This window comes from Bombus flavifrons, chromosome 3, assembly GCF_040668555.2.
Source record: "Bombus flavifrons isolate JBK064 chromosome 3, iyBomFlav1_principal, whole genome shotgun sequence".
NCBI classification, from domain to species: Eukaryota; Metazoa; Arthropoda; class Insecta; order Hymenoptera; family Apidae; genus Bombus; species Bombus flavifrons.
The window spans coordinates 491,597-511,018 of NC_138444.1; the positions used below are offsets into that span (position 1 = coordinate 491,597).

Sequence of the window (19,422 nt, forward strand, 5' to 3'; positions counted from 1 at the left end):
CGGACCACTCGATAGACGCGTTGCACTTCGTAGTGCCTTTTAATAAGTCGTTGAGTGGTTGTAGAATATGCGCCGCCTCCGGTATGAAACGTCGATAAAAGTTAATCATACCGAGATATCTTCGCAGTTCTTTAACTGTTGCGGGTAGCGGTACTTTGATTATCGCGTCAACGCGTTCAGCCAGAGGTTTTATCCCCTCCGCGGTGACGGTATAGCCGAGAAATTGAATTTCGTGCACGCCGAATTCGCATTTAGCAAGATTTATGACGACCCCATATTCGTCGAGGCGTTTGAACAAGATCCGCAAGTGTTCGCGGTGCTGTTCCTCGGTATCGGACGCGATTAGAAAATCATCGATATACGCGTAGAGGAAATCGAGACCTCTCGTGATTTCGTCCACGAATCTTTGATACGCTTGGGCGGCGTTTCGGAGCCCAAACATCATGCTAGTTGCTTCGAAAAGACCGAAAAGAGTAGTAATTGCCGTTTTCGGTACGCCCTCCGGCGCGATCGGAATTTGATGGTAAGCGCGCACGAGATCGATTTTAGAAAAGATGCGCTTACCGTAGAGATTCTGTGCAAAATCTTCTATGTGCGGCGGTGTGTACCTATCCGGAATAGTGCGGGCGTTCAATGTCCGGTAGTCGCCGCACGGTCGTATTCCACTGTCCTTCTTGGGTACGATGTGCAAGGGTGATGCCCACGGGCTTCGCGTTGGTCGCATCACGCCTTGGTCAATTATAACTTCGAATTCCGCCTTCGAGTGCTTTAGTCGATCGGGGGCTAGGCGGCGTGGTTTTGCGTGGACGGGAGTTCCGGGTGTCGTGCAGATATGATGCTGCACGCCGTGCTTTACAGAGCTTCGCCGGAAGACAGGTGGTCGCATTAGAGCAGGGAATTCGGCTAACAATTTATGATACGAGGATTCCTTGTCGATGGCTTTTATGGATGCTTTGTCAGTCGCAGCTGCGAACCCCCTCGTAGACGGCTGCGTAGTCTTGTCCAGTAGTCGTCTATTCCGCGGGTCGACGAGTAACCCATAGTGGCTCAAAAAGTCGACGCCGATGATGGGCGTTTTATCGTCGGCTATCACGAAACGCCACTTGAAATCTCGACGTAGAGCCAGGTCGAGGGACAAGGTGATAGTCCCATAGGTCGCGATACGGGTTCCATTCGCCGCGAACAGCTCGTACTTGCTTTTACTCGCGTGACCTCGTATCTTGCTGCGCGGAAATACGCACGTGTCCGCGCCGGTGTCGATTAGATAAGCGACATTGGTTCGCTGATCCCGTATGAAAATGCGGCAGGTCTCCAAGCCATCACCGTTCGCCGCGTTTACGGACGGCTGGACCCGTTTCCCTGATTCCACCGACACGGGGATCTACATTTTCGCGCCCGTTCGCTGTATAGGTCGTGATAGTAACAAAGGCCGTCTCGGGATCTCGACCGACGACGACGTCTTCCCAGAGATCGTGAACGTGTTCTCCGTTGGTCACTAATACTAAGTGCGTCAATTCTCGCATGTATTAGCCTTAGTTCCTTTTGGATATTGTTCATATAACCGGGTGATTCGGTATTTTGTACCTCTGGTTTACTCACTGCCGCTATACTTGACTCGCGCCGAACACTTCCAGAACAGGCTTCCTCCACTCTGTCCGCAGCCTGGATTATTTTTTCTGGCTTCGCGTCGTCCATCACTGCCAAAACTCGCCGTATACGATCGGGTAGCCTGTTTTTCCATAATGTGAGGATGAACTGTTCTGATGCAAATGAACTGGCTAACTTCTTGAGGTCTTGGTAGAATTGCGACGGCTTCCGGTCGCCCATCACCTCATTCTCTACCAATCTCTTCACCCTCTCGCTATCGGACTCGGCCACGCTTCGTATAAGCTCTTCCTTTATCTGATCATATTGACAGCCGGCCGAGAAATCCAGTCCAGCATCCTCTATACGCTCCAAGTATTCTGATTCCAGGCACCCCAGCAGGACGGTGGTTTTATCCTCGTCTCGCTCGATTCCTGCTGCCGCGAGTTGTCTCTCTAATAAGGAGAACCAAAAAGTGATCCTCTGCGGCTTCATGGGAGGCACGCGGATTGGTTGCGCAGACATAACCGCAGCGTTTTGCTTACTCATCTTTACGCTCTATAACTCAAAATCACGTCGGGGTCACCAATGTGGAGGATTGGTCTAATTCTGATATAACGAAATAACGAAATCAAATTATTTCCGTCGTAATCCGTTAACACATATTTTTAATAAATAACTGATTATAGCCAATAATGCAGTCCGCAGGTACAATTTGTATGACTCGTTATAAATACCCGATAACCTCAGAGAAACTTCGTATGTCGCCACGATGCTTGCTTATGCGTCCGTAATCTTTTATTCTATACACTGAACTCTGTCTTAGCATGACTGCGTCTGTTTATTTATATTGGTCGGGGGGACAGCCGGAAAATTTGAACTCGGCTGCGTTTGACGGTTGTATGTAGCGGCGACATTGTTTTGCTCGGAGTTCATTACTCTTTACAATACTTGTGACCTAACGGTCTTGTTACTCCGAAGCAAAACAACGACAGGATTTGAATTGTTCTGCTCGCGTGCCGCTACATATATGCTTACATTTAATATCTGTATGAACGCAATTTTGCCTTGTTCTCCTATTTTCGACAAATCGGGTGGTTAATTATTATATTTTCGACCAGTCACGGGTAGACGCGATCGCGAGGAAGCGCGTCAACGGAAGTCGTAAATTCCCGTTACGATTACAATAATCGACACCACGAACAGATCGACCCCCTTATTTCTTTTGGGATAATAGGGGTGATTGATGTGGTATAACACTGCGATTAACGTGTTATAATATTTGTATTTCCAACAACTTATTACAAGATAAAGTTACCTTGTTACGTGTGATATAGATGAATGTTTGACGGATGAAGACCTGATAGAGTGCACTGAATGTTCTGTAGTAGTAGAACAAGTTCCTTACAGTTGAATGTAGTAATGTAGCAGAAGAAGAAGTTGAGTTGACCCTCTTGATATCGTAGAAGAAGAAGTTAACAGCCTGATGTAATAGAAGAAGTGAAATCCGTTCTCGTGTTATTATGGAGGTAAGCTCGGTGTGGCAATGCCTTTTGAACTAAGAAATCGGATTCGTTGCTCACACCTTTCGTTAGTAAAGTGAGGGTAACGATCTGCGATGCTCATTGGCTATAGTCAACGTTAATGAATGATGATAGAAGGAGGAAATCTCCTACCAACGTTGCTAGTTGGTAAATAAATATTTACTTTTTCCGTTAGGTAACTGCTTTTTCTGTAATATTTAAGAGCGCCTAATAAACCTAAGGACTTTGCTAAGAACCATCTCACGCGACATAACAATTATTATCGACATTATCTATTTAAAATCGACCGCAAAGAAATATCCTATTTGGATTACATAATTCGAAAATTAACTATTTGAACATTTTCAAATTCTGAAACAGTTTTAGTATTTTTCTAACTTATGTAAAGAATAAGTGACTACTATAGATAAACATGTACATATGTAGTAAGTATCGATCAAAGATAAATCTTAAAGCCTCTAAAATCGTAAAAAATTTTTTGAACAAATTTCGAGATAGATATATTAATATTTAGTAGAATAGAATTGTTTAACATAACAGGAAAAGTAAGAGCGAATAAAAAAAAATATGCAAGAAAGAAAGAAAGAAAGAAGGAAGGAAAGAAAGAAAGAAAAAGTTCTGGGGGATGAAATGCGGAATACAATGGAAATGTTGTAGAAATGATAACATCCGGTTGTCTGGCCCGTCCTGTTGATCTCCCTGGTAGCACTATGGTTTCATGTGCACCCTTGTTGTAAGGGGTTGGGGACGGTGGCGGTAAGGGGAGGACGTGGTTTCGTTGATTAAAATAACCTCGTCAGTGTAGTCGTTCTGTTGTACCACTAGTCGGGGGATGATGAGTAATCGTCTGGCTTAGGAAATCGTCATGACAAGGGCATCGGACAAAACAAGGGGCGGAGAGGAGAAGAGCTGCAGGTCACCCGTTCAACAAGATCAAATGCGAATTGAATAAACTGTAATAACATAAATTTATAATTTACCTATAGTACTGAGAATAAGTGACTGGAAAATTATATATTTCCTTAATCGTGAAATAATTTAACGATAAAAAAGATAATCGGTAGATACTTATAAGTATACCGTACGCGTAATTGTAATTGCAAGTACACGTACTTGATGTAAATAAATAATTAATTATAGGACCGACGAAGTAAAAATATCGTGCTTTAAACGTGGCTGCCTTAATTTTTATAATTATCCTTAAATTTTATCCTAATTCTTTAATTATTTTTGTTTTCATTCTCATTACAATTGTTACTTTCAATTCACGTGAATAAAATATACCTATTCCTGTAAGTTACGATTTAGAAATAGGATTATAGATAGTATTGGGCAAATTTTATTTGAAATAAACATAAAAAGTAACAATCTGAAATAATGAGTCGTTCCAACCACTTTATTATTTCTACTTTAGAAACAGAGAGTGTAACTTTATTTCATATTAAGGTTAAATAAATTATTTTCAAATGCTTTTCCATTTTTGTTAACTCTTTCAAATAACAAATAATTTGAACTTTAAATAACACTTATACTTTGCATACGATTAAGTCATAAACAACATAATCAAGTTATTCTACCTACAACATAACGATATTTGCTCTTGGAATCGTTATAATTACGATAATATTTAAAGAACACGCGTTTGAAATTGTGAGCGGGAGAAACTGTGAGAAGATTTTTATTTTACGAAATAAACAATAAATTATTTCTTATAAGTATTATTTCAGGAAACATTTATTTAAATGCGGAATAAGAAATTATATAAAATGATTATTCTTCTTCATGAGGATAATAGCCTTAATAAATAATACAATGACTGGAAAAAACTAACGCATAATTATATCAAAATAATATGTTGCTAAATAAGATAATGTATCTTTTAAATAATCATTTTTGAAATATCTTATTTAGATAATATCTATTACTCCTTCTGAAAATAAATGCAAGTGGTATAAAAATTTCTTATTTGCATCGTATTTGTACAACAATGTACATACAGATATACACTTACGTACACTTATGTGAATATAAGTACTTACAAGTAATGACAAAGAAATAATTTTTATATTTAATAACAATAAATATTATAATAACTTAGGATCGATAAGTAGGTATATTTTATACATGAAATATTTACATTCGCACATATAAAGTAAGTAAATCAAAGTAATAACATAGTATAATAGTTGCAGAGAAGGGATGAAAGGTACAAAGTAAAGTAAACGGAAGCTAATTGGTCATATGACAGGGGCGGTCCTGGACATCATAATTCTACTCAATAAAGAACTTCAAGGCCATCGTTTCTCCTGACAACCTGTTCTTAATTGTCTTGCTGCTAAATGTATATATATAAATGTAATATCAACACAATTACGCGTATTTTATGTAATTTAGTTTTATTTAAATAACAAATGTAACAAAAATGGTGAATGATCGAAGCACAGATATACATTGTTATTATTTACTACTACTATTCGTATTTCAATATTACTTATTTTTACGTTAAGTTACTACGAGAAATTCGAGATCGACATAAAATTCAAGATCGATCGAATAACAATGTCCTGACTTTTGATATATATGTCGGCTTCACATTATGATTAGGGTTACGGGCGTGAAACGAATCTTCATTTGGATTACACATTGTTGTTATGCAATAGAGAATGTATTGACTGGTGCAAATACGATTATTACAGAATTTGACAAGTAACCGTGGTGATTAGACACTAATGACAATGGTCTTTGGTTCGATAACGAATCCGCATCAACGGGATAACAAAATGTGCTTTCTTCCAAAGTCCAAGTTGTACTCGACTTGCTTGTCTACGGTACAAGTATTACTAAACTAACTCTTTGTCAAAACGATGATGATGCAGAGGAAATCTATGATGGGGTGTGTCTAAGGACACGAGATCATCGGATTCGTGGAGAGATGCCTTCGTTCGGAAAGTGAGGGAAATTGACGTTGCTGTTAATTGGTCAATTTGCATGTTGGTGGTTAGAGAAGGATGCTAGCCGCCCTTGAGGGAAAGTTGTAAGCGGGAAGCATCGTTCCTGAAAAAAATAGATTTCCCCTATCTTTCCGTAGTTGGGACAAAGACTGTTTGTCTGTTTGAAGGACTTTAGTTAACTAGATCTTAAGATTTGTAACGGATCCTCAGGCTAGCTGAACATGTACTGTGAAGATGCATCAACATCTGGTAATCATCTTGCCCGAAGAATAGGGTCTGTGTGTGGCGAGCCACGGGACAGAAGCCGTTGGAATGTTTACTGTCGCGTGCCGCTACAAATATTTCTTTTAAAAAGAGCTATAGAATTACTCCATACCTTCGTTAGGCAAAGAGTTTATCCCGTGACCGGGGCTACGTCCGGCGACTGGTTGTCGCCTCGCGCCCAAGCTCATTATCACAAATCTCGAACAATTATAATCGAGTTAAATTATAGAGGATAGAATATAACCCTAACCTCAATAAAATATTGAGGGTTTTCCGAAGAATTCCAAAGGTAGGCCCCGGTGTCCTTTCATCTCCGACATATATAAAGGAAAAGAATACAGTTCGCGTCTATATATTAAGTCCCGTTAAAATTGGCTTTTTTGCAAAATTACTTTACTTTAGATTAACTAATTGAACCAAACTAAAACGCGCATTTTCATTCTACAATGGTCTTGAGGAAAGGACTTATCATTTTGGAAAAAAACATTGTAGTACCTAAGTACAAAATATTTATTTATCGTCTAGCATTAATTGAGAAAAGAATTCAGTTTAATAATAACAATTTGTCACGATTAATATTTGTAATATTCCTTTTTATTAATTAAATTGTTATAACTTGTTCGATCTTTTCGTGATAGATACCTATTATTAATAACTTTTAATTTTTTTAGTATCTCTAACTTTTTTTTAAAACTACGATTTTTAGCTTAAATTACTGAATGTATCGTACTCAAATATTATTTTTAAATAATATATATATGTTGTGAGTACATATGTACATAAATAATTTGGCATAATTGTGGGCACGATATTTATTATAAATTGTAAGGGATTATCGATAGAATAACTATTGGGATTAGCCGATTTTACTATAGGAAAAAAGAATTTTATACTTAAGAATAAGGAATAAATATAATCAATGTATTAGTAAATGTATCGAATTGTATCTATAGGCTACCTATATATCTTTTTAAAATCACAGCGAAATAGATATGTGCATACATGGCTACCTACTTACATATTAGGTTGTCCAAAAGTATCTTTCTTCTACAAACAGGTCTTTTACAACAACGCATCTTTACACAAACATGAAACCTACTCTGTCGAACGTTGTGATCTTTATCTTGATAGAACAAAATGGATCATACGTAATTCGATAAAATAATATAAAACGGAAAATGATGTGCATCCATTATTTCCTTATAAAACGAAAAAAATTTTTAAGATCGTTTAAGGTCTAAGCACTCACTAAGCACAGTAGTAAGTCGATTATATTATAAATTATAACTATCTGTGCACATACTTACAATTAGATAGTGAGATAGTAGTGGATTTTAAAGATCTGAAAGATGTTTTATTTCGTAGTAATATATTGTAAAAATCGTTCAAGAAGAAACGAGTATTAGCAGCGAAATAAATAGGATGATTTGTGTAACCATTTGTTTGTACATGTGTATGGTTGAAATTCTTCAAACGATTAAGTTAATTTCTACATAAGCATTAAGTTTATGGCATAAAGCTTAATTTATGACGACAAAACGTTCACTACACACTGATATTTGTAAGCTAGTGTTGTTACAATCTGAAGTATACGCCTGTTGTTAATACATAATGCGATATTCTTACATGTATTCGTAACGTTCGACGTTTCAGATTCACATGATTTTTCACAGTAGGTATTACGTTTAGGTATATATTATATTCTGCACCAAAGTTGAAGAGAGAAACATACAATTCAATGAATACACATTATGCACTTTTACAACTTGAAGGATAGATAAACATACATAGGTAAAGGAATACGTATAATGTATAACGTTCATTGAGCGATAAAAGTAGAGCAGTAGGGTAGACTAGAATAGATAGGGTAGAATAAAGTAGTAAAATAACCTAACGATAAGTACAATTGTTCTTTGCAATAACTACATATACGATCTTTGATATGGTCGTATTTATTTGATAATACAAAAGAAAACACGGTAAACATTTGAAAGAAGAGAGCCACATCCGATTTCGATAATTTTTTAATATGTTCTCAAGTTGCAGTATTGCAAATTAAAAATTTATTATAAAAAATAGTTTACACAAAGATACATAATTTTCTGGACACCATTTGTATCTAATAGAGCGTAAACGTAGTAAATCGAATGCTCGTGTTTACTTCTCTTATTGTAAGCTATATCGATGGTATTTCTAATGGCTCCGACAGAAATAAATGAAATACTGCGGTGTTTTGTAAAATTATTATTTAATGCTTTAATATCGCATAAGTACATGTATATTGTAGGATTAATGCTAATGGAATAAAAGTGTGGGCCCGAAAAAATCTAAGCCAATCTAAATCTAATTTTAATTTAGATAGAAATGAGTTTGACTAAAGTTAGATTTTTCACCAAGCGGGAGTGTAGGAAAAGGTAGAACAGAGCCTCTCTCCCATCCATGCGTTTGATTTACCCCCATTATATTAAAGACCCTCGCAACACGATTGAGGTGGTGATTTTGACAACATATTAAAAAATTATCAAAATCGGAGGTGGCTTCTCTTTTGTAAATATTTAATATTAGCTGACTAACACGTAGCAAATATCTCATATCATTTTATATCGTATACGAAGATCACAGAAAAAAGAAATAATGCACTATTTGGTATATGTAGAGCTACAGAGATTCGCTTAATACATTATTATTTGTTAAATGAATACATTATGATTTGTTATAGGTGCATATACCTACGTAAGTATGTATATATGTGGAGATTAATCAAACGATAAGTAAATATACCTATCGAAAGCAATGTACGCAATAGATATATCGCTACATTTCCATCAAATATACCATATATCTCTCGCAACTACAAAAGATAGAAAACAAAAAAGTAGATCAAAGAGAAAATAATAAATGCACGAGTTTTGATAATTTCTCTCCAATCTCTCTTCTATTTCCGTAGTTTCTTTCACCAACATAATACAACAAAGCACATAAATATCGCATAACGAGTATACGTATTACTGTGCTGTTCGTTTATGTACCTATACATTTCGTTAAAAACGACGTTATAATTTGCCAAATAAGGAAAACGTTGGGACGATTCGATATTTTATATCGCGTATTGCATTTGCCTAACGAATGTTCGTTGAAGCAAAAGTAATTAATAAAATCTAGCTATAATTAAATTGATATAAAAACATTTTGCTGGTATTTGGATCATTAAAATAGCGAGAATATAAAAAGAGGAGTCAGGGTAAGAGAGAGAAAGAGAGGGAGAGAGAGGGAGAGAGAGAGAGAGAGAGAAAGAGCGTCGTCCAGAAAGAAAGACTCGGCGGACAATCACAGAGAAAATCAGATGGAAAGGGAAAAAGAGAAATACAGCGTAGCGAACAGAAAGGCTCCGTACAGGAGGCGAGCATAGAACGCCAACGAGAGAAAAAGCGAGAGCAAGAGAGAACTGTACTCAGTGCATGCAATCTTTTTAATTATGAAAACACGGCTTTGTGTTTCATTTTGTTTTGTCGTCAGGGGCGCTATTCTATTCGGGCCCTTCTCCTTCCTCATCCGGCTGGTTCTTCCTTTTTTTTATATTATAACGCGCGCGCACCGCTGAAGTCAGGAGAGGGTGTGCAGGGCTGGATAGGGTTCAGGAGAGGGGCAGAGATAGGGCAGGGTGAGATTGCTTTAGTAATGAATTACATGGCTTCGGGGTATGTGCCTGTCTGATGCGCTATGCTATACGAATACCGAGCATCACTTTCTGGATTTCGCTACGGCTCCTATCACTAAACTCGCGCACCTTCTTCCTCTACCTCTTCTTCTGCTTACGCTTGTTCTTCTCTTTTTTCTCTTCCTCCCCTTGCAGCTCCATCTTTTTCGCGGTCTTCTTCTCTTTCTCCCACTTTTGGTCGGTCACTTTTTACTTCTTTATTTCCATTTGGTTTTCCCTATTTCCCTAATTCTTATATCTTTTCGTCTCGTTTTATCTTAAATTAGTATGTATATACTTTGAAATTATACAACTGTATAGGTATATTCAGTTTGATATCTCGAAGAAATAAAATACAAATGAGGGAAAATTGAAGTTAGCTGGAATACACTTTTCTTGAGATAAAGCAGGTATAATATTCTCGTTGTCGGTATTTCCGTGTAATAAACGCTCGATCAAGTTGGCATAAGTACCGAAAAGAAGAAAATTTCTACGCGTCACAATGTTAGATTGCATATAGTTAGTGACTAAATATAATACTATTCAAAACAAAATTCGATTATAATTCTGCTTAACCTTTAGTTAATTTATAACGTGTAGATACTAACGATGAATTCTGAATACTTTGCCGTATTTTAGAAATTACAAACTTCATCCCAACGCCACCTAATAAGCGTGGCCATTAAATTATAGACGTACCATTAAATTATTCGCATAAAAACGCTATCTACGTAGGTATAGGTACTCGTAGTTTTTACTTATAACGATTAAAAATATAACTTGTTACCTGCCGATTATACTCCATTGGAAACGTAATTTATTAAAGCCGTTAATCCATTCGCATTCGTAATAATAAATATGTAATCCAAACTACTAAAATCGCTCAAGTAGGTATTTCGAATACAACTTCTAAATAACTTTTATTCGGGCAAAGAAATTTTATGTTAAACGTTTCAGTCCGTCGTTTTGTTTTCATCCATCTATTTCCGTTTTCATTGCAGCAACAGCATAACGTTCTCGTTCTGTATAGCGACGGTATAATTTCTAGTTATAAGTTATAACCTCGATTCAAAATGAAAGATGAAAAAATCGGAGCTTAACCAAACGTTAAAATGAATATTAAATAGGCGATGTGACTATTACGAGAAAAATTGCTAACGGGACAAGAAAATTACCTAATGAACAAAGTGGAATAACAAACTACATGAACGGAGGAGAGTTTCGAGAATGCAAATTGTAAAAAGCGAGAGAAAATCTTGAAAAATCAAAATTCAGGTATCAACGTTCTTTGGAGAAAAAATTCTGCGCGGTACGATTTAGTGAATTTTCCACAAGAGGGGTGTGTACTTATCTCCATGGAAGTGGTACCGCCCCTAGAACGGGTGGACCAATCCCGTGATATAAACCAACCCCCGTTCTGCACGTAACTCGGAGCTTGATCGAGGGTGAACTCTCGAAAGGAGACTTCAGTTTTCTCGGTGTCGTCTATCGAGAACGATAAAGCGACTCTCTCGCAGTGAGATTCCAGGGTAAAAAGAACGCAAAGCTATACCTTTGTTAGTTTTGCCAAACAACCGACAACTTACAAAAGGATGGCAGGCCCGTATTTATCACCCTTAGGCCCTCAGGCTGACTTGCTCACCGAATATATGTTTGGAAGACGTCGTCAGGTCAGTGTACGTTTCTTTTTTGCTACTGTTTAGCTCCCTTTTTTTTTATATTTTCACATATTCGTGCTTGTATCATTAAAAGCAGCCAACTCCTGTTCGATAAGTATCCGTGGAATCTTCTTCTTCTCCCTTCTCCCTCGCAATTTGCTTTTGCTGTGTTCCTTCTTTCATACACAATCTTCACTGATGCATATTTTGTATAATTCTATCTTTTATTATTACCTAACGATATAACGCTTTATTCCTATAAAAATAATGTGTGATAGGAACATATTAAAAATAACAATTAACGGCAAAAGTGCTGTTTAGCTCGTTTTAATTAAGTATCGCTTAATCGTTATGAAGCGGGTTTTCTTCATTTATTGGAAACCAGTGACTGAAAAATATTGTACACATATGTAGGTACAAGACAAAAATTTTGTCGTTAGATTCATATCCATATGTAAACAAATTCTATCGTTATAAAAGAGCCGTTTAATTCTTTTGCGTATTACTCGAGTAAGTAAAATATCGATTGATTGCGTTTATGTTCTATTATGTTCTGCTTTACCGTATAAATGAATCATCGATTTATTTCATTACAAGATTATACCAACTTGGTACATTTGTTTTGGTAGTAATCTAATTGTAAGTTTTTACGCTCAAATATGTAATATGAACTTTGTACTTAACTGAATGTCGTAAGATGTTTTACCCATCGTTACGAACGATTTATTATCGCTAAAGAGAATTCCAGCACTAAATAAAAGCAGGTGCATAATTGACAACTGACTAAAATCAAACTGCGCTGTATTTCGCTGCGATAGCTATCGGCTATTAACTATTCCTACATATATGTATATATATATATATAGAACCAAAAAAGTAGAGATAAACATACGTTCATTTATTTGTAACAGATGAGTATCTATACATGAACCATTGTTATACCTAAAATCGTAGTTAAACAATGCGTAAAATTTATATAAAATTCTCTACTAACGCACTAATCTGCAAGCACAAGGGATGTAAAAATGAACCGAAAAAAACACAAAGGAACTACTCCTCTTCTGATTAATTCATATACCTACAGCTTTGTCAAACGTTACAAGTTACGTAAAAACGTAATAATATACTTCCCAAAATACATGTAATTTCTTCCATAAAAGATTCTTATTAAATATAAAAAATACTTTAAATGCCAAAAGCTTAACCATTATGCGATTACGTAACAACGATCAACCTCAAATTTATATACCTATATGTAATAAATTCTATAATATAAGCAGTTATAAAAAAAGACTGAAAATTTTAAAAAGGTAATGAAAATATATATTCGTCATTCATGTATGTATATACCTATCCTAGTACGCTACTGCTTGTAAACTGTATTTCTGAAATAAAAGAATTAATTGGTTATTTTTATTCTTTTATTATTTATGATTTTTATTTTCCTGTCGATTAATTTTATGCTACCGTTCAAAATATTTTCCTGTTCTATAGCCTTCATGTATATTTTGTCTACCTTCCGTCTTCCAAACGTACAAAAAACCTGTTGTTATCTTATCTTTTAATTGATTAGTTATGTGTGTGGGTGTGTGTGTATATGTATAATATAGGTATATATAGTATATACCTACTTATAGTATATGAACGCATGTATTAATCCATAGTAGGTAAACAAAGAAATTAGTTGCAACAATGTGTAAACATACTACATAAATTAAAAAATCTACTAATACTTATCTAGTTTGAAACTTTGTACATTAAAAGTATGTATGCATATCATGAAGGTTTCTTGGAATTTCATGATTTCGTACATTATTTGAATAACATTTCGTTAGGTTTTAGATGACAGATTTTCGGAGGTACAGCCAACGTACCTACTAATATTTCTGCATATAGAAACCTAAAAGCACAGAAAAATGAGTGAAACGAAAAAAAAACAGTTGCCTTAAAACGTAATAATATGAACAATCGGAACAACGAAAATAATTCGATTGATTCTAGGGATATATGTACCTACTTACGATAGGTATATACTTAATATTAAACATAGAAATTTTCCTATATTTACATAAAGTATGTATTTTTCTGAATAGTAAAATGAAATAAGTTGCTGTAAAGAAATAAGAAAGTGAAATGAAATAAAATTCAACATAATTTAGTATAATCATGGTCTCCCTGTAATTAATCTCTCGAAATTAATTTTTAATATTTTAATATTTTTAGTATTTTCCATTCTTTATTTTTATTTATTTCTTTTTTATTTGACAGGAAAATCAATAGAAATAATTTTTATTATTTTCCAACGCCACTCATGCAGGTATACTATGATAACCTGATCTGACAATGAGATCAGCTATGTGACATAAGTTTAGGGACATAAAACGTAGTAGTAAATATTTTTATACGATCATTAATTATTGTTAATCATGTCTGAATAGAGACGCAATCGGACGACTTTCACTCCGCAACAGCTTCAAGAATTGGAGTCGCTGTTCCAGAAAACGCACTATCCTGACGTTTTCCTAAGAGAAGAAGTCGCTCTTAGGATTTCACTTTCAGAGGCTCGTGTTCAGGTTAATAAACATAAATACTTTTCCCTGTTAACCCATAAATAGGTATTCTTCTTTGTTTTTTTTTTCTTAGTATCAAATTAACAGGAAAGTACTTTACTTTTAGAAAAATCGCCTTTCAAATGTTGCTTTATGCATAAATCCTTCTTTATACGAAACCGAATTACAATTTATTTAGACACCATGTAAATGTATGTAAGAGATTTTTATTTCTCTCTCCAATCGTTTTTAAATTTGGGATTGACATTGCCTAAAATTTTTTACTAGAATTATCCGAATAATGGAAAAAACATTTAAAAAATAATTCGAAAACTATAGAGCTACTTGAATATCGGTGTAACGTGTCTTCAAGTCTATTTGTAAAATATAATTTCCCACAGTTTGATTCTACCTATATTTAACTCAAATTCTGTGTCAAAATTTTCTATTCACCCAACTACTATAATTTCTTTCGAATTTGTTGATGGATACAGAACCTTTCAAAAACCTCGTTTGCTACGGCCATTTTATTCTTCGCTATTTGACGGAGTCAAGCTGCACTACGCGTTTAGAGCTTCAAAGAGGTAATATAATAAAACAGAATACTTTATACAGTTGAAAAGATCATCATTTTTGCGGGGAATATTTGCAAGTACATGATTTTAGAATGTTTTATAATTAAATTATATTATTGTAACTAAATAACAAAAGTGCTTATTTTTATACAAATTACAGAAGTAACGCCAATATTTCGTTACAATTTATAGCGTATATCGATCTACATTTTGTGGAAAATTATTTTTTTGTAACCATCGATCTACACTCGAATAATTTGTTCCGTAAGGAGCATTCATGTTAATTTTCATGTGGGAAACATTTAAGCAAATAGTTAATAAGAAAATATTTGATTAGCGATAGAAAAATTGGTAATGGGCTAAAATGATAGGTATTAAAAGTTGTATTTATAATATGACAAGAAAACGTTCAAAAACCTATTTCTATAATCGATACGCGTGATTAATAAAATAAAATCTACAATATTATTTTACACGTCCATCTAAACACAGCTAAAATATCATAATAAATTAAATAGTGCTAAATTATTTAACTGATCTATTTGCCGCCTGTCTTTTTACTATAAACCATAAAGTCTGTAGTATCTACATTTTACAAAAATAAATTCCTATTGGTATTTCATAATGCGTATGTAGCTACTTTTCAGCCGAAAATACTTATTTTATCTATGAAATAATAACGTGAATTATTTGCTATTTTAGGTTTGGTTTCAGAATCGGCGAGCGAAGTGGCGGAAACAAGCCCGATTGCAATTGTTGCAAGATGCATGGAGAATGCGATGTTTGGGATTAGGAAGTGCAGCACCCCTTCTTTTAAGGCCGCCACCTACAGCATCTTTGGAACGACCTGATGCTGCGACGCCACCACCCCCGCCTCCCCCACCTCCGCCGCCTCCGCCGCCTTCAGCCTCTGCTTCTACCAACGGACCACCTATAACTATAACGGCGAGCAACGCGGACAAAATACCTGACGCTTCAACTTTATCCGTTTGCAGAGATTACAGGATTCTTCCACCTCCTCACGGGTAATAAAATTACTTTCCTTAATCGCATTCTGCTTTTACTAATTCAAACATGCAAATAGTAGAACAAGAATTTACGCAAAACGATATAACGCAGTCGTAAAATCAATGGACAGTGTTGAAATGTTGAGTATCGAAACGTATTATTTATTACATGGCGTAAACCCAAAACTCTCTCTCTCCTAATTGTTCTTCCCTACCTTTCGCAAGCAGATATACGTTCTAATCCTAATACCTTACATATCCCTAGATTTAATGAAAGATCATAACTCACATCAGAATATTAATTTACAAATAACTTTTGCAGCCCAAAATTTAAATGTTTCTAGGAAATGGATGTACTGCTGAATGCGGCTACATCAATGGATAGCCTTCTTAAAATTTCAATTTACAACTGCGCTATGCCGTTTCTATCTAGTATCTAAGTATACACAGGCGTGTTTTAAATTAGACTTTTGATTGATTAACTTCTACATTTAATTTTCCTGATATTCGACAGAATATGTGAATATGCCGTATCCTCGCGTATTTTCGACATTTATGTTTCGATTCAAATGAAAAAATTCGCACACATACGCGCCTGTCGTAGCAAAACCATCGATTTTATATAATATAAAAAAATAGTACTATTCGAAATTCGAAGTTAATAAAGGATTAAGATCTTAATTCGTTAATTGTACGTTATTTCAGCTTTTGAATTATTTAAACTTTTCTAACAATAGCTACTTTATGTAAAGGATACAGTAATTAATAATGTTACATAAAAGTATTTCATGTTACATTGCTCTCAATACTATAGAGGAAATTATTGTTCCAACATACTGAAAAGGTTACAAAAAAGATCGGTCATCTTGCACTGAGTTTTTTAGTTAGAATGCAAACATGAAATTTCGATTGATCACGCTTCCAGTTTAACACGCGATATAAATTGACGCTTCTTTCTAATAATCAAATCTATTGTAATATAATATAATCTAATTAAATTTGTAAAGTTGAAACAAATAAGAAACAAACGATATTTATTGACGCGTAATTTTTTAATTATATACTTAGTGTTTCTATGATAGATTGAAGAAAAACTTTCATTAACTTCGAAGAAACGGATATTTTGTTCCATAACAAAATGAAACATTTCATTTATTGAAACTACGTAAAAATATGTAAAAGATAAAGAAGAATACAAGAAAATAAGAATAAAGGATATTCTTCTAAATACTATATACATACATAGTACATAGTAGCAATGAACGCTTGTAAATATGAAGTGTGTACTTAATATCTACAATATAAAAGATATGCATAAGTATAAAAATTCCTAGTAGGTACACATAATTTACGAGATTAGATGTATCTATGTCCATACATTCAGATATTGAATTCATTGAATTATTGAGTTCATTATAACTGTAACATACCTATGCAATATACCTGTTTATGTGAATGCGGAAAGACACTTTATTTTTATAACCAGGTGCACTAGCTTACGACTTTTTACATATTAATAGTATTTATATATGTGTGATAATATGTATTTTGCACTTTTATCCCTAAAATTTCGTTTTCATAGAAAGGACAACTATTACATTTCAGATATTCTCTGACCTGTGAAAAGTCTCCAGAAAGAATGAAATGTGGTTGTGGTTCTCCACCAAGAATATGCGGCAGTCCAGTAGAAAGAGACATCAATATAACCGCTAGAGATAGGCCTCAAGAGGCTGAGATGGATCTCACCGTGAAGGGTCCACCCAGGCACACACCGACCGCTACTTTATTCCATCAGCTACCCCAACAAGAACTCAGTCCATCGCAAAATGTCGACGAACCTTTGGACGTTACACTTAATGCTAACAAAAACAATTAATTGTTTCTTGTTACGTTAGCTTTATATAATTCAGTTTCTCACTCGCGACTTACTTATTATTTCTTCACTTTTTCACTCGAAAGAATCAAATATCTACAATGGACAAATCAGCTGTTGAAAAATCTTTGTTCTAAAGGTACGTCGTTAAAATTTCAAATAAAAATGCTACTTACAATTATATTAAAGTACTCGAGTAGTTAGTTTAAAATTGAATATTTCTCCATAAATAACTTTCACTTTATATTTGTAACATTATTATTTTTCGATCTTGACAATGTTACAAGTGCTTCGTTAGACACAGTATTTTAGGTAATCTCACTAAAAATCCTTATATATTCTACATTCTCTTCTTGCTCAATATTTTACAAAATTACGAAATATCTCAATCATTATTTATTGTATGTTGCGTAATTTGTATTATTTCATTTTTTTTTTTTTTATTGGGATAAAAAAATATAATTTATTTTCTTTTCTATATAACTAGAAATGTACATATAATATGTGTATGTATTCTTCATTGTCTTTACCAAATTATATTCATTGATATAATGTATTATTAAGAATGATAATTGATTACATAAAATTACTTATTTATTTTACTATTTATTTTATTGTTATAGTCAAAACGTTTCTTTCTTTTTAAAAAATATGTGGGAAGTAATGGATTTTGTAAAAGTTATGTGGTTTTAGAAGCACATGGTAATGAACAAACTTTTTTCTATAAAACAAGCATTCTAAAAATACATTAACCATTTATGCGATTATGTCGCATGCGTTAAAACTGAACTCAATTCGCATTCATAAAAAGAATGACGGACATAACCGGTTTATAAAAATTTATGTGGAGTACGTTGTGCTATGAGATTGTTCTGCGTTGGTACCTTCCAATGTCTTATCACACTAATCGTCTTGTTTAAACTTATTTTTTCCTGTTCAATAGTAAATTCAGCCCTCAAGATACTGTATTGATTATAATGGACATACATACGTATACGCTAGTGGAAGAAAATTCGTGCCACTGTGAAGTACATTCTACACTTTCAGCGATGAACCACACTATAACGTTCGCGGGGTTAACGTCAGTTTTATTTTTTACAATTACATATGTAGTTATTACCACCTAGTCATAATTTTATTTTGTTATTAATAAAAATTACCTACTAAAATAAATTCTATGTTTATTTACATTTTACTGCTAATGATGTAATGTTCTTAATACATTTTAAATCGTATGATAAATACGATCTGAAATTACAGGACATACACAGGAAACACTTTATTAAAATTCTAAAAATAAAATAGTGACCTTGTAAGGGTTACATATATTTACAATATTATTACTATATTTACATTATATATATGTTACATATATTATTTCATGCAAACATTAAATGATTTTTACGTTCGTATAAGATATATAATATATTACATTTTCAAATTGTTACCGTCTATTAATTCGACTGTTAATAAAAGACTAATGTAATAATTATAAAACGATAATTATACTTTTACGTCAATTCAGTTTTATCCATATTGTAGATATTATGAAGTTGAAAGTGCTGCTCAAGTATAGTAATAAATGTAGCATGAAATAATTGACTGTCGTTTTATCAGTATTTCACTTTTCGCTGTGAATGCATACTATGGATACGTGATGAATGGAATAATGATTTTTAAACCGCTTCAATCATCCTGTGCTCGTGTGAATGTTGGATAT

General features: G+C 34.2%; 1 protein-coding gene across 3 annotated transcripts; it reads left to right on the forward strand.

Annotated features, from left to right (window-relative positions):
• The first annotated feature begins 10,043 nt into the window (after positions 1–10,043).
• Positions 10,044–17,705, forward strand: LOC138178118 (homeobox protein aristaless-like 4). Of its 3 annotated transcripts, none has more exons than XM_069109609.1 (4): positions 10,045–11,716; positions 14,137–14,271; positions 15,525–15,847; positions 17,435–17,705. In XM_069109609.1, the coding sequence occupies exons 1-4, from the start codon at positions 11,633–11,635 to the stop codon at positions 17,703–17,705; spliced, it is 813 nt and encodes a 270-aa protein (XP_068965710.1). In that variant the 5' UTR covers positions 10,045–11,632. The 3 variants fall into 3 exon arrangements, with proteins under 3 accessions (XP_068965712.1, XP_068965710.1, XP_068965711.1); XM_069109610.1 differs by having other exon boundaries at positions 10,046–11,710; XM_069109611.1 differs by lacking the exon at positions 14,137–14,271 and having other exon boundaries at positions 10,044–11,710.
• Positions 17,706–19,422: the final 1,717 nt, after the last annotated feature.

Excerpts from the sequence above, each read along its gene's own strand:
- LOC138178118 (XM_069109609.1), top strand. The coding sequence starts at position 11,633 with ATGGCAGGCCCGTATTTATCACCCTTAGGCCCTCAGGCTGACTTGCTC. Across the intron at positions 14,272-15,524 it reads TTTCAGAGGCTCGTGTTCAG|GTTTGGTTTCAGAATCGGCG; the intron begins GTTAATAAACAT and ends TTGCTATTTTAG. Across the intron at positions 15,848-17,434 it reads ATTCTTCCACCTCCTCACGG|ATATTCTCTGACCTGTGAAA; the intron begins GTAATAAAATTA and ends ATTACATTTCAG.